The 12,240-nt window shown below is 40.7% G+C and overlaps 2 protein-coding genes across 5 annotated transcripts; one reads left to right on the top strand and one right to left on the bottom strand.

The window, feature by feature from the left end:
- Positions 1–7: 7 nt before the first annotated feature.
- commd4 (COMM domain containing 4) lies at positions 8–3,211 on the bottom strand. 3 transcript variants are annotated; one of them, XM_030053275.1, is made up of 10 exons: positions 3,062–3,211; positions 2,918–2,977; positions 2,667–2,724; positions 2,344–2,415; positions 2,170–2,235; positions 2,030–2,069; positions 1,765–1,884; positions 801–881; positions 492–668; positions 8–406 (listed from the first exon to the last, which is right to left on the bottom strand). In XM_030053275.1, the coding sequence occupies exons 3-10, from the start codon at positions 2,667–2,669 to the stop codon at positions 366–368; spliced, it is 600 nt and encodes a 199-aa protein (XP_029909135.1). In that variant the 5' UTR covers positions 2,670–2,724; positions 2,918–2,977; positions 3,062–3,211; the 3' UTR covers positions 8–365. The 3 variants fall into 3 exon arrangements, with proteins under 3 accessions (XP_029909135.1, XP_029909136.1, XP_029909137.1); XM_030053276.1 differs by lacking the exon at positions 3,062–3,211 and having other exon boundaries at positions 2,918–3,022; XM_030053277.1 differs by lacking the exon at positions 3,062–3,211 and having other exon boundaries at positions 2,344–2,435; positions 2,918–3,021.
- sema7a (semaphorin 7A (JohnMiltonHagen blood group)) lies at positions 2,787–11,894 on the top strand. Of its 2 annotated transcripts, none has more exons than XM_030053272.1 (14): positions 2,787–3,017; positions 3,751–3,890; positions 4,786–4,827; positions 4,948–5,043; positions 5,451–5,553; positions 5,702–5,812; positions 6,097–6,239; positions 7,515–7,693; positions 8,196–8,304; positions 8,911–9,106; positions 9,359–9,471; positions 9,651–9,796; positions 10,077–10,135; positions 10,233–11,894. In XM_030053272.1, the coding sequence occupies exons 1-14, from the start codon at positions 2,894–2,896 to the stop codon at positions 10,727–10,729; spliced, it is 2,058 nt and encodes a 685-aa protein (XP_029909132.1). In that variant the 5' UTR covers positions 2,787–2,893; the 3' UTR covers positions 10,730–11,894. The 2 variants fall into 2 exon arrangements, with proteins under 2 accessions (XP_029909132.1, XP_029909133.1); XM_030053273.1 differs by lacking the exon at positions 2,787–3,017 and adding an exon at positions 3,359–3,493.
- Positions 11,895–12,240: the final 346 nt, after the last annotated feature.

Below are 12,240 nucleotides of genomic sequence, written 5' to 3'. Positions count from 1 at the left end.
TTTTTTGTTTTTTTCAATTTTTATTAACGTGATGTTTGTAAGATGAAAATCTATGACATAAGTGAGTGAAATTATATACAATATTATATTATTATATACAAATATGGTCCATTCAACATTTCAGCTTCAGCACAGTTATATTGTGTGACAAATCATCCAGTTCAGACATTATTTGCAGCAACTGGTGAACATAAATTTGGCAGCCAGTTCACAAGAAAACTGATTCAGTCCTTAAAAAGACATGGGTTCTGACAAAAAGCAATGCTATTCAGGATGTCAGTATGGCACTTCTGGCAGTCTGTCAACTCAATCAGATGCAGCATCATCAAAGACGCAATGTATTCTGGGCAGCTGAGATCCATGTTTCACTGAAGGGCATTCATCATAGCCTGGGCTTGTTTCAGCTCTGTAAAAATGCACAGAGAAAAGAATGATCAGAAATGTTGAAAAAAAAAAAAAGTCAAAACCAGAGTTACTGACACAGAACTGACCTGTGAGCAAGACTCTGAACTTGTCAGCTGAGATGGACACTACAGTGGTCTCCGTGCAGCCTGACTCGGCTCCTTGTGCCTGCAGTTTCAGCTGCACTGTCGGCTCTTTGACCTTCCTCAGCTCACTCGAGCTCAATGTGTAGTCTACCCGCCAGGACACGGCCTCCAGCCTTCCCACTGAAATGTATTACACAGCACAACTGACCACTCATGTTTCCGTGCAGTCAGCAGTCCCTCAAAACACACCACACACAATCAGTTATTTTTGTCTTCCCCAAATTAAACAGTAAGTTCAACAGGAATACTTACATCTCAGGCTTGTCTCTCTTAGTTTGTCTTGCAGTGCAGAGTGCTTGTCCTCGTAAGATTTACACAGTCCTGTTGTGTGCTCTAAAGGAATAGGTGGATGTAAATTAATAACCATATGTTACCTTTAATTTATTTCGGTCATTTATACCTTTTACAATTCAACTACACATGTAAATAGATAAATAAATGGGGGGTGGAACCATGCATCAATCTGGATTGACATAATCAAAGATCCATTATAGCAGACACTGAGTGACAATATCGCTCCACATCGTCATCTTAAGAGATACACCTTTATTTTGAGATTCCCATGGCATGCCTGTGTTATCACTTCTGTCCAAGCACACCATGGCAGCAATGGAAGCCATGGCCGGCAGCCAAGACAAACATGACAAGGACATTTGCTCCTCTCTCAAGAATAAATCAGCAGTATGGAAATGTTATTAAAAAGACAGGTCAACTGATAAACCATATGCCATATGCAAACAATGTCAGTACAAAATAAAATACTCCAGAAACATGACAAACATGGCCAAGCATCTAAAGAAACATGGCAATGTAACTTATTGTGTTACATGGGGTATGATATTGCCCCATATTGATCGTAGGCCCCTGAATTGAACCGAATCAAAATCGTATTGCATTATTGTCCAAAGGATCGATATAATTTCATAAGGTGATGAAACTTGTGATTTACACCCCTAGTGGTGAGTCTGTTGTGGCTATTCCCTGTGCTCACAATGTGCTCCATGCTATCATGTGTGTCTGTCACACCTGGGCAGAACAGCAAACAGTACCTAAGTAATGCAGATCTGCCCTGTTTGATGAAATACAATCTAGCTTTCTGCTTTTGTACTGCTTTGTCTGATGATTTTGACCTCTCTCCGGGCATGGGAAGGTCTGAGCGTTACACTCATCAAAAAGCCTCCTTCATGGCAAATGAAGAGAAACCCAATAAACCTACCTTTAGGAAGTCCAAGCTGCTGCAGCTCACTGGATAGGGATTCGCTGTCAACATCATGCTTTGCTGCACTGGAGAAAATGAAGCTCAACACTGCAACACTGGCTTTGATGTCTCCGCTCTCTGCAACACGGATCGACAACATGACTGCAAGCCGTGGCACAAAAAGAAGCATCTCTGAAATGTCAGTGTTAGATTGATGGTGCAAGGCTTGCATGTACAGCAAAGCAACCAAAACAACTGTAATGGCATGACAAAGGAGACTTACCAAACTTAGCATCTGCGGTAAGCTTTGCAACTTTATCATACTGAAAGAGACACAAGGCAGGATTTATCAGCATAAATGTGTATGTGTGTGTGTGTGTGTGTGTGTGTATTAAGAATGACTGCAACTATTTGGAGACTTACGTCGATGCCTTCTCCTAGCAAATCCTTCAGCACTTGACCACAAAGGAGTTTCATCTTGACACTTGACTGTTCATGAGGAAGGAGCAAAACGTTAGCTTTTGTTTTTGCAATCAAACCAAAGACGCCACCTCGTTATAACCGGCGTCTATCATCTGGGTTATTGTTTGTACTCACAATTTTCGCCAGTGTGCTTATTTCGGCAAGCACCCAGTCTGGACAGTCCAAATCCCCACAGAAGCGGAACCGCTACAACAAACAAGACACAACTATAGTGCTGTTATATTGTAAAGACACCATAACAACAACTTGAGGCACTGTACGACGGCTTTTAAAGCTAGCTTAGCCCGCTAGAAAGAGGCAGGAATGAATGTACACCAAGTAGTGAATGAATGTACGTCGAATTAATACGTTAAATATACACGTTACGCAGCTAAAATGCACAACAGAGCAACTTTACTCCAAAAAAAGCTATGTAAAATGATAAATAAATGTGTTACCATGGCTGCGTCTGACTGAAAGCTGTAAATCCGGAAGTGGCCGTGTGTCGTTGTGTGTCTGTGATTGGATTAAAGAGAAAGGGGCGGGAACGTTGGGCTTCTAAACTTTTGATTGCACATCACCTCAGCAGTGTGACAGACAGGCTCCAGACTCACAGGACATCCCTGCCGTTGTTATGACAACACTTGCAAAAATTGCACACCATGGTCGCTAACGAAAACGCAAAATGAGGCATTTGGTGCTAATTTACCTCTGGCTCGCTTGGGATCCTCAGCTGGTGCTCGTTTTTGAATTGAGGGATATACCAAGCCTAGGATTAAAAGACATACCCAGACTCATCCGGAGTGGAGGTAAGGATCTTGTCTTGGCCATCATTTCGTTATGTTATTGATACCTTAGCTAGTCACGACCCTCCAGTGGCTTCTAGGCAAATTAAAACACCATCAGCCAGTCAAATAACTATCCAAGATGTGAGCAAACTTGAGCAAAGGTAATCTAGAAAAGATCAGTAAGTCTATTACAGAATGATAATCCTCTGTTCAAATCCCCCCCTCCAAGATTTCAAAAGATAGAATAGATAGATCAGCCTTTTTGGCCTGAAATACCTTAAACACAGGTGAAGCTAATGACATTAATTATAAGTGCCTTCCCATTTAGTGTTAAGTGAACCAGAGGCTTTTTCCAGGGAGCCAGCGGGCACAACATCATGACCTTGACATGGCAACACAGCCGTGACCAGAACCATGTCTGGATCTGTTAGACTTAAGTGGAACACAACCTTAATTAATGCCATTAGTATCACCTGTGTTTACCCCTACAGATCAGAGTAAGTCCCGTCTAAAAAGATCAACGGATAATCACAATCTGGCATTTTGTATACAGGGAAATGAAAGGGAAATTGAGTTAATCAAAAATATTTGCTTTCACACACACTACAGATATTGACATTATTCACTTTGTCCTTCACTAACATCTTTTTTCCCACAACTTGGAGACACTGAGCCTTTCACAACTGTGCTATTCATTGTGCGCCAGCCTTGATAACTATTGTTTTTACTGATAACGTGACTTTTCCTTTTCCAGACAGGATAAACGGCCAGCTTAAGTATCCAGTGCATCAGAACCACACTGTCTTCTTTCATAGTGAGGACTCAGATGAATTATATGTCGGAGGGACTGATTTTGTGCTAAAAATTGATGTGGAGGACAGTCGTATTGTAGAGGTGGGTCTGTTTGTGCACCTGTATGAGATGTTTAACACCTGTCTCCATTCTCTTTATTTTATTCCCTGCACGTTATCAGCAGCATTGCTTCGTCATGCGCCTGATATTTCTTTTAGTATACCTTTTAGCTTTAGATGTCTATTGGATAATCAATTCACCCGCAGCTTCATATTTGTGCGGTTCTTGTGTTTTCTAATGGAGTTGGTCTTACAATAAGTGTACTGTAACAGATGGCAGTCACGCTATTATGTTAAATACAATGGGTTGTCTGGGATAAAGCTTAAGTAGCGGTGCCATTTAGATGCCTGCTGACAGCCGTGGCCTTTCAATACCAGCTGATTACTACCATGTCGGGAACTGCTGATGAACACTTGGTGGAAAATGACACAAACAGACCATATAGGCACACAATATACTGTCTTTTTATACATCCAATCATCCCTCCATATAATCATCCATCCATCCATTTTCTGACCACTGCAGTGGCAATAGGGCAAACAGTGCTGCCGAGATGTCCTTTAACAAGAATTTCACATTACACAAAATGCAGAGTGGTCAGCCATCATCACCATATCAAATCTTTTCCTTTTAACAATAATGACTAAGGAGTCTGGAGCTGTATTGTTTTCCAAAAAAGTATGGAAAAACTTGTTTTCCGGACAAACTTAAAGTAAACCTGCTTTTCCATTGCGATTCAGCTATTCCAAACATTGCATGTTATGGCCAAAAAAACAGAGATAAAGTCAGCAACAGTTAATGATACAAACTCTTGAAAATATATATATTATTTTTTTATTCCCAATTGTTTATTGACCACTATCCACAAGATTTTCCTCATTTAAGTGAAAACGTGGACATGTGTTTGACTTATTTGTTCAAATGATGCTCCCTGCAGGAATTCCCACTGAAAGCGACAGGCAAGCAGGAATGTCAAGAGGTCAGTAATGGAAGAGTGAAGCTGTGTTTGATTGGATATGGGCGGTGCACAAGCAAGCCAAATAAAGAGAATTTTAAATGGCTTTTAAATGACTTGGCTGTAACAGACGATGTGTTTTAGGGCCCGTGTGAAAATGTCATCACTGTCATTCAGAAGTTCCAAGAGAGTTTATTTGTGTGTGGAACGAATGGATACAGGCCACAGTGTTGGAGGCTGGTGAGTTTGCCCAATGTTTTTTTTTTTTTTTTTTTTTTGTCACACATTATTAAATATGTGTTAATGTGACATCTGTGTGACAGCAGCTTTATTCCACACATGGTGGCTTATTCTCTTTACTGGCAAACCAGGCCTAAATGAGCATTATTACATGTGGTTGTTTGGTTTAGTAACTGTGGTCTGATTGAGCTTTAATTAAACTGCTCCACTGATGATTTAAGCCTCTTGGATGTGGCAGCTTCCTGTTTTGAGTCTACATATTTGTCTAGATGTGTCTAGACACATATGTCTTGATGTGTCATTGTCTGTGCCATCCATAATTGTTTCCCCCATCAAACCTGACAATGTTTTCATGTTTTCTCTTTGATCTTGCGTAATAAATGTTTCATTCACTGTTCATCCTTTAGTATTCACAGGCAAATAACCAGTCACAAGAGATAGTGGAGAGTTATGAAGGAACTGGCATATCTCCGCACATTTATACACAGAACTCACTGTCTCTCACAGTAGGTATGTAAAATATAGCTGCTTGCATAACCGAGTCAGTGTTGCGCTAAGAGACTTATGTAATCCTATCAAGTCATGTACCAAAACCAACGCACAGTAAATAATTGAGCATCTCTGCCTCTTGTCATGTGATTTTCTCTGCTGTTCTCAGAGGGAGACTTATATGCTGCAGCCCCTTTGGACAGTGATGGAAGTTTGTTACAATTCAGAAGGAAAGGTGGCAGTAAAACCAATGTCTGGATGTATGACAAGTGGGTTTCAGGTGAGTAAAGCTCCGTGGAGTTGACATTTCTTAGTACAGAATGGACTTTGCTGGCACTTGGTCAGTATTAGTGAATCTGCACCTAGGAGGTTTCTCACCCTTCTCACCCATCTCACCCTTCTCCCAGACTGCTGCATCTTTGTCCAAGTTCAGATTAACTACCCCATTTGGTTTTTGTTTCTCGTGCCAAGGTTATTGCGTCACGTATCATTTACAGGCACCACACTGCACTGTAAATAATGGAGCAGTTTGGAACTCAGCTCAGTAAACATCTTTTCTCACAGAACCCACGTTCATCTCTGCCTCCTGGGTGAGAAGGGAGATAGACCCCGATAACGAGAAGATCTACATCTTTTTTCGTGAAAAGAACTCGGACAGCAGCCCAGAAGCAGACCCGTGGATTTCCAGGGTAGCCAGAGTTTGCAAGGTACACTGAAAGTGGAGTGCAGTCACAGCGCCGTCAGTGACCTTGTTGTTTTGCACGAGCAGGAAGTTCTTGCCCTACTAAACAAAGATTTATCTCCTTGGGATCAGCTTAAATCTAGACTAACTAACAGCAATCCAAATCTTGTTAAAGTAACATTGTGGGGCAGCTCTTCCCTTACAGACTGCAGTAGGTAAATCAGAGAAAAGAATAACACTCTAAACTAACAAACTAATAAATTAATATGAAATGTCAAACCTTATATCATTTGTGTTGAAAAAGCCATGCATTTAATTGTATTTAACAGGCAATTTCAAATGTAACAAAAACAGACTTAATTAAATATGGTAAAATAATAACAAAAAATAATAATACACAAAACCATACAAATAATAATTAAAAAAAAGCTACCAATCAACACATTTTGAACAGCTAATATCTGATTTATAGTGAGTGTGATGCACATTTATGAAAACAGAGAAAGTGCAGCTTTACGTGACTTTTTCAAACAGTGGTACAGTCCGGTCATTTGTGCTGTCTTCAGTTTCTGTTTGGCAAAAAGTAAATCAGGCGGAAGAGCAGCTTTCTTTCTGTCGTCAGCAGAGTTACTGGTCTACTGGGTGTCCTCTTTCTCCTTTTGTAACTTTCCTGAATTTACAAGCCAAGGAAAGTCAAGAGCTCAGATATGACTAGATATGACTTCCTGAAACAATCATTAAGGTCAGCCACCACTCATCTGCGGTTTTATGTGCCTTACGGAGGAGAGCATATTGGGGTATGCATTTTTAAATGCTCATATTGAGGTTTCAGCTTATCATCGTGGGTCAAGATAACGTGACTACTGTGAGGGAAATAAATTATTTATTAACTTGCGCTGTGATGAAAAATAAGAAGAAATGGGAAATGTAGCAGACTGGCTGATAACCTCAGCTGATGTATGGTGTTCAACTCGGCCAAAGTCAATAGGTTAGCTCAGGCATTTTTTGCAGCCTGGTCCCATTCCTACCACCTGTGCTAACAAAGCTGCCTTCCCTTGGTCTTTTGAAAAGCAAACGGAGCAAATTTATATTCAGTTACAACCAACAGTCTTGCTGTAGTAGTCATTTGTTGTCATCTGATAACATTCATGGGCATTTGTGTCTGCCTTGAAAAGTGGCTAGATGGTTTGTTCCATGTTTCATGTAACGTTGATTCTTTACTGCTGTTGACTGCCTGTTTGCACCACTGACCTTTTTAGAGCTGTCTCCTATAGTTTAATTTGTCAATATGGTTTTGCAGGTGGATGAGGGTGGGTCAAAGAGGTTCTTCCAGAACATGTGGACATCGTTCCTCAAAGCCCGCCTTGTCTGTGGGTTTCCGAAAGAATCGCTCTATTTTAACCGTCTTCAGGATGTCTTTGTGCTGCACGCTGAGGACTGGCATGAAACCAGAGTCTATGCACTTTTCACAAGCAGCTGGTTAGACACTTTCCCTTCCTGTATTATCAGTAACCAAGCAGCAACATGAGCAACACACGCACAACACACTTTGCATGTCACATAAATGTGATTGACAACTACAAGTCCAGCATTTACTTTAAAAATATCAACACTTAGATAATATTTCAGATAAATTATGTGCTCAGTAGCTAAAAACCCTTTCCTCTGGAAACACAAGTACCTTTGGCCTAGGATTGCATCCGACCACTATCCATACTATCTCAGTAAATAACAAATATCATCAAAAAATCAAAATACTAAATCTGAACATCTTTCAAAGAAGTAGTACAACTTTTGAGCATTCAGGTTTTTGTATCATGTCCTTGGGTCCACTATTTCTTGCTTACTAGCAGCTTGCCTGCACTCCAAAATGTAGCAATACATAGACAACAGATTTAAAACTGTAGATGTTACAACATGGAAAAAAATGATGTGCTAGTGTTTATTTTCGGCTGACTTCAGTATCTCACTTCTCTTCCAGGAACTCTACAGCAGTTTGCATCTATTCCATTGAAGAGATTGACAATATATTTCACAACTCGACTTTCAAAGGCTACGATAAAGACATTCCCAACCCTAGACCAGGAACTGTAAGGAATTTCTTTCATTATTTACTCCCTTTTTTTTATTGTGTAGTTTTTTTCACAGGCTCTGATAAAGAACTTCCTCATAGGGACTGTTTTTTTTTTTTTTCCCCACAACCTCTTACTTAAGCCAAATGTTTTATGGGCATCCTCTAGCATGTATGACAGAGTTGTAAGGGTGTGTAAAAATAACAAATGGAAACAAATTGTCAGTATGGGTGGAAATGTGGAAATAGTGAGTTCCTGCATTTTGTATCACAGCAACTGCATAAAATATTTGCCCATAATGTGTCTCAATGTTTTCATCTCTAGGATGACAAATTGTGGCATTCTGTTGTGCTCTATTCATGGTCAAACCATAGTTGAGGTTTTTAAGGGGTACACAAAGATAGTGGTTGTGTTGTACGTTGGGTTATACAGCTTAAGGATCCTTCAGTTTTGTACACTGGTGCTGAAAAGTTTAGGACTGCTTAGCCTGAGTGGAATGTGCAGTTTACATTCCCACTTTCAAGTAAAAATTGTAATATTTACATTGGTGCACTACTTTTATGGCTTGCAGGTTGTATACATATGTTTGAAATGGAATCCATTCTGTGTCCGTCTATCTTCCAGTGTAACAAAAACAGCAAGAGCCTGCCATTGGCCACCGTCAACATAGTGAAGGACCACCCAGAAATGAGCGACTGGGTCCGCTCAGTACATCACCTTGCTCCGTTCTACGTAAGCAACAACAACTACACCAAGATCGCTGTGGACAGAGTCCAAGCTGCTGACCAGCACATGTACAACATCCTGCTCCTAGCTACTGGTATGTTTACGTCTGGCACAATTACAAACCTGCCACCGTGCTCTTGTGCTATTTTTGTCTGACAGCTTTCATTTTTGTTTTTGTTTTTTGCACATCTCCCTGTTAATTTGGCTTGAAAACATGTATTGTGTACAATCTCCCCAAGGGATAAATATTTTTAGCCCATTGTTCTAAGAAGAAATTAGTTCTATCACAGAAAACTATTTTGGCTACCCTGCTACCTTGAGTCTTTTGCTCTCTGTGCTCTCACAGACTCTGGGAAGATCCACAAAGTCTTGGAGGCTGGCTCTAAACCTTTCATAATCTCTGAAACACAGCTCTCCAACTACTCAGCCATACAATCAATGAAACTTAACTCCAAAAAGGTACAGCTCTTTCAAACTACCATTTGTAAAGTTATATATTTTACAGTACATTGCAGCACCATCAATAGTGCAGGAAAAGCTAGTTTTAGATCCTGATAATTTAATGTAACATCTTTGTAAGTACTCCAATCATGATTGCTCAATGTAATATTTATTTTGCTGCTTACTTTTGTGGTCAGAGAAAGTTAATCGTGGGTTTCTCAGAGAAAATCTCAAGCGTTGACCTCCAGAGGTGTCAAGATTACAACAACTCCTGTGAAGAGTGTGTTCTGGCCCGTGACCCATATTGTGCCTGGACCAAGTCTGGATGCACCCCGACTGTCCCGTAAGTCAGCTGTCAGCTGCATGCTCTGTGCTTTGTGTGGTTGGCTCTTTTCCCTTTCCTTTTGATCTACTTGACCTACTTGACCTACTATGACCTTCTTTCCTGAGAGAGATTGATTTTTAAAATCTTGAGCAAAGGTTTTGAGCCCAAATGAAAACAAATCATTTCGGCTGTTTGTAGCATCAAAAATCTTCATCTACTTATCATTCCAGTGATAAAAATGAAAAATGAAAATATGTTTGTGGGGACAACAAATTTTACAACTGTTTCCTGTTCACAGGGATGGTATTCAAAATATTATGGAGGGACAAACAAGTGTGTGCCAGACAGCAGTAAAAGGTAAATTATGATGACCCTCAGAGTGTCATGATATTTAGATGACACACTAGCATTCACATACTATTGTGACCATCTTTACTTTCTTCTTTTCCTTTAGAATCTGAGAATATGAGCAGGACCAAGCGAGGGATCAGTTCTCCCTCACCAGTGGACGTGGCAGTTCACACTGTCCCTCTGGAAGTCCCTTTCTATTTGTCATGTCCTATAGACTCTTACCATGCTGTCTACATATGGGATCACCAAGGCCACAGCAACCCGTGTCTGCAAATGCAGTCCAACTGCCTGCACCTGATCCCTGCCATGGAAGAGGTGAGCTATGGGGAGTACAAGTGTATATCCAAGGAAAAAGACTACACCAAAGTGGTGAAAGAATATCGGCTTGCAAAACAAATTATCGACAAACTACCAACTGTCAGCACAAAGATCAACCCGACGACCAGCAGGCCCAGGAACATCAACCCCTGGATCAGCAACCCCTGGATCAGCAAACCCAGGACCATCATTCCTGGCAACAACGCAGCAGCGCCTGTGCCACAGATGGTATCGGTCATGAGTGTAGCTGCTGTAGCTGTTATGTTTGGGCTTTTCAAATAGACTCTGCATAAATGGCCATTTATTTAAATTAAAAAATGGCAATTTCCAGTCGGCTCTCTTTTTAGTCTCTCGGTTGTTTGTCAGTTCGTAGAATACATATTGAAAGTTTGAGGAAACTGAAAGTTCAAGACCTCTAGTCCTTGCAAGTGTTATCCTAGGACACATGCGGCACATGCAGAAGTCCTTTGTGAGATCAGAGAAGCCAGGAGTTCAGCTGGGAAGGTTCCTTATGAAACAGTAGCACAGTTGTGTTAGCAGGATATGTTTTGCTCTGGGGTGCACCCAATGTGTAAACAATACGTGTACTAGAGAACACAATCAAACCCCCAAGGGTATAAAAAAAAGGAGTCCAGCAGACACATTAAAATTTCATATTAACGTTATATTAATTAATGTCATAGTGTTAATAGATAAAAATGTCATATTAAAACGTCTGCTGGGTTCATTTGAAGAGACGCACTGCAGAAACATACCACATCACACGTGGTTTAGATTGATGAGGAAGCAGACAGGAGGAAGCCGGTGTGGATGAGTGAGAAAACAATGTTGGATAGGTAGGAACCACAGGGATGAGTGAAGAGCTGACAGCTTAAATGGACGCCTTGTTTGAATTGCCAAAGGTAGTTGGTGTTTGTTTGGATCAGCTGATGTTGTGTGTATGACTCTACTTGCCCCATCTGAACTAATACTAAGTGTCATATTTGGCTTCTTTTCAGACAAGGCAATAAAATGTATTTATTATTTATCATCTCAAAAACAGCTTTAATCAACATGAACCGGTCTGTATCTGACTATAACACTTAAACCAGATCAAACTGGTGTGATCATGAGTGAAAAAGCCTCTGAAGAGAAAACCAGCGACACATAGTGAGCGTGATGTAGTTATTTGGCATGTGTATGTTGGTGTCATCTCATAGCCAAATTGGAAACTGTGAGATTTGGTCCATAGAGGATCCCAGCCCAGTCCACTTATGACATATTTGATGGTATCAGGGCATTTAGGGAATGGCTGAGCAAATAACAAGGAAGGTGTGGACCCTTACATAATTTCCGTGTCCTGTTTCAGCTGGCCTCGTGCCAATCAGTGCAGTAAACAAGCTAGGCTTTGGCCCCATTGGGGTGGTGTAGGTGGGAGAAGGGGGTATGTTCCTTTGTTTGAGGATAGAAAAAAAAAAAAAAAAACTTTAGCCAACGATAGCACGAGTAAAACCGAGAGTGGGTTAGGGATTTCTCTTTGTGGTGTGAGTGGTGTGTGAATATAGCAACAAAATTTCATGTTAGTGTTTAATTACAGGCAGTGGTGGAGTGGAACACAGGCTCAAAAAAGTCACCTTGGTTAAGTCTCTGGGAAGAATAAGTCCACTCGCCAAGTTTAATGGCAATCGGTCCAGTACATTTAAAGATGTTGAAGCAAATCAAATGTCAGCCCTGAGGCTGGCGGTAGAGCAAAAGTCATGAGCGCGTGCTCAGGGTATCATGAATGCACTAACCGAATTTTATCAGCATCTTCC

This window comes from Myripristis murdjan, chromosome 6 (genome assembly GCF_902150065.1).
Source record: "Myripristis murdjan chromosome 6, fMyrMur1.1, whole genome shotgun sequence".
NCBI classification, from domain to species: domain Eukaryota; kingdom Metazoa; phylum Chordata; class Actinopteri; order Holocentriformes; family Holocentridae; genus Myripristis; species Myripristis murdjan.
Note: the sequence above shows the minus strand (reverse complement) of the source record. Positions and strands in the feature narration are given on the sequence as shown.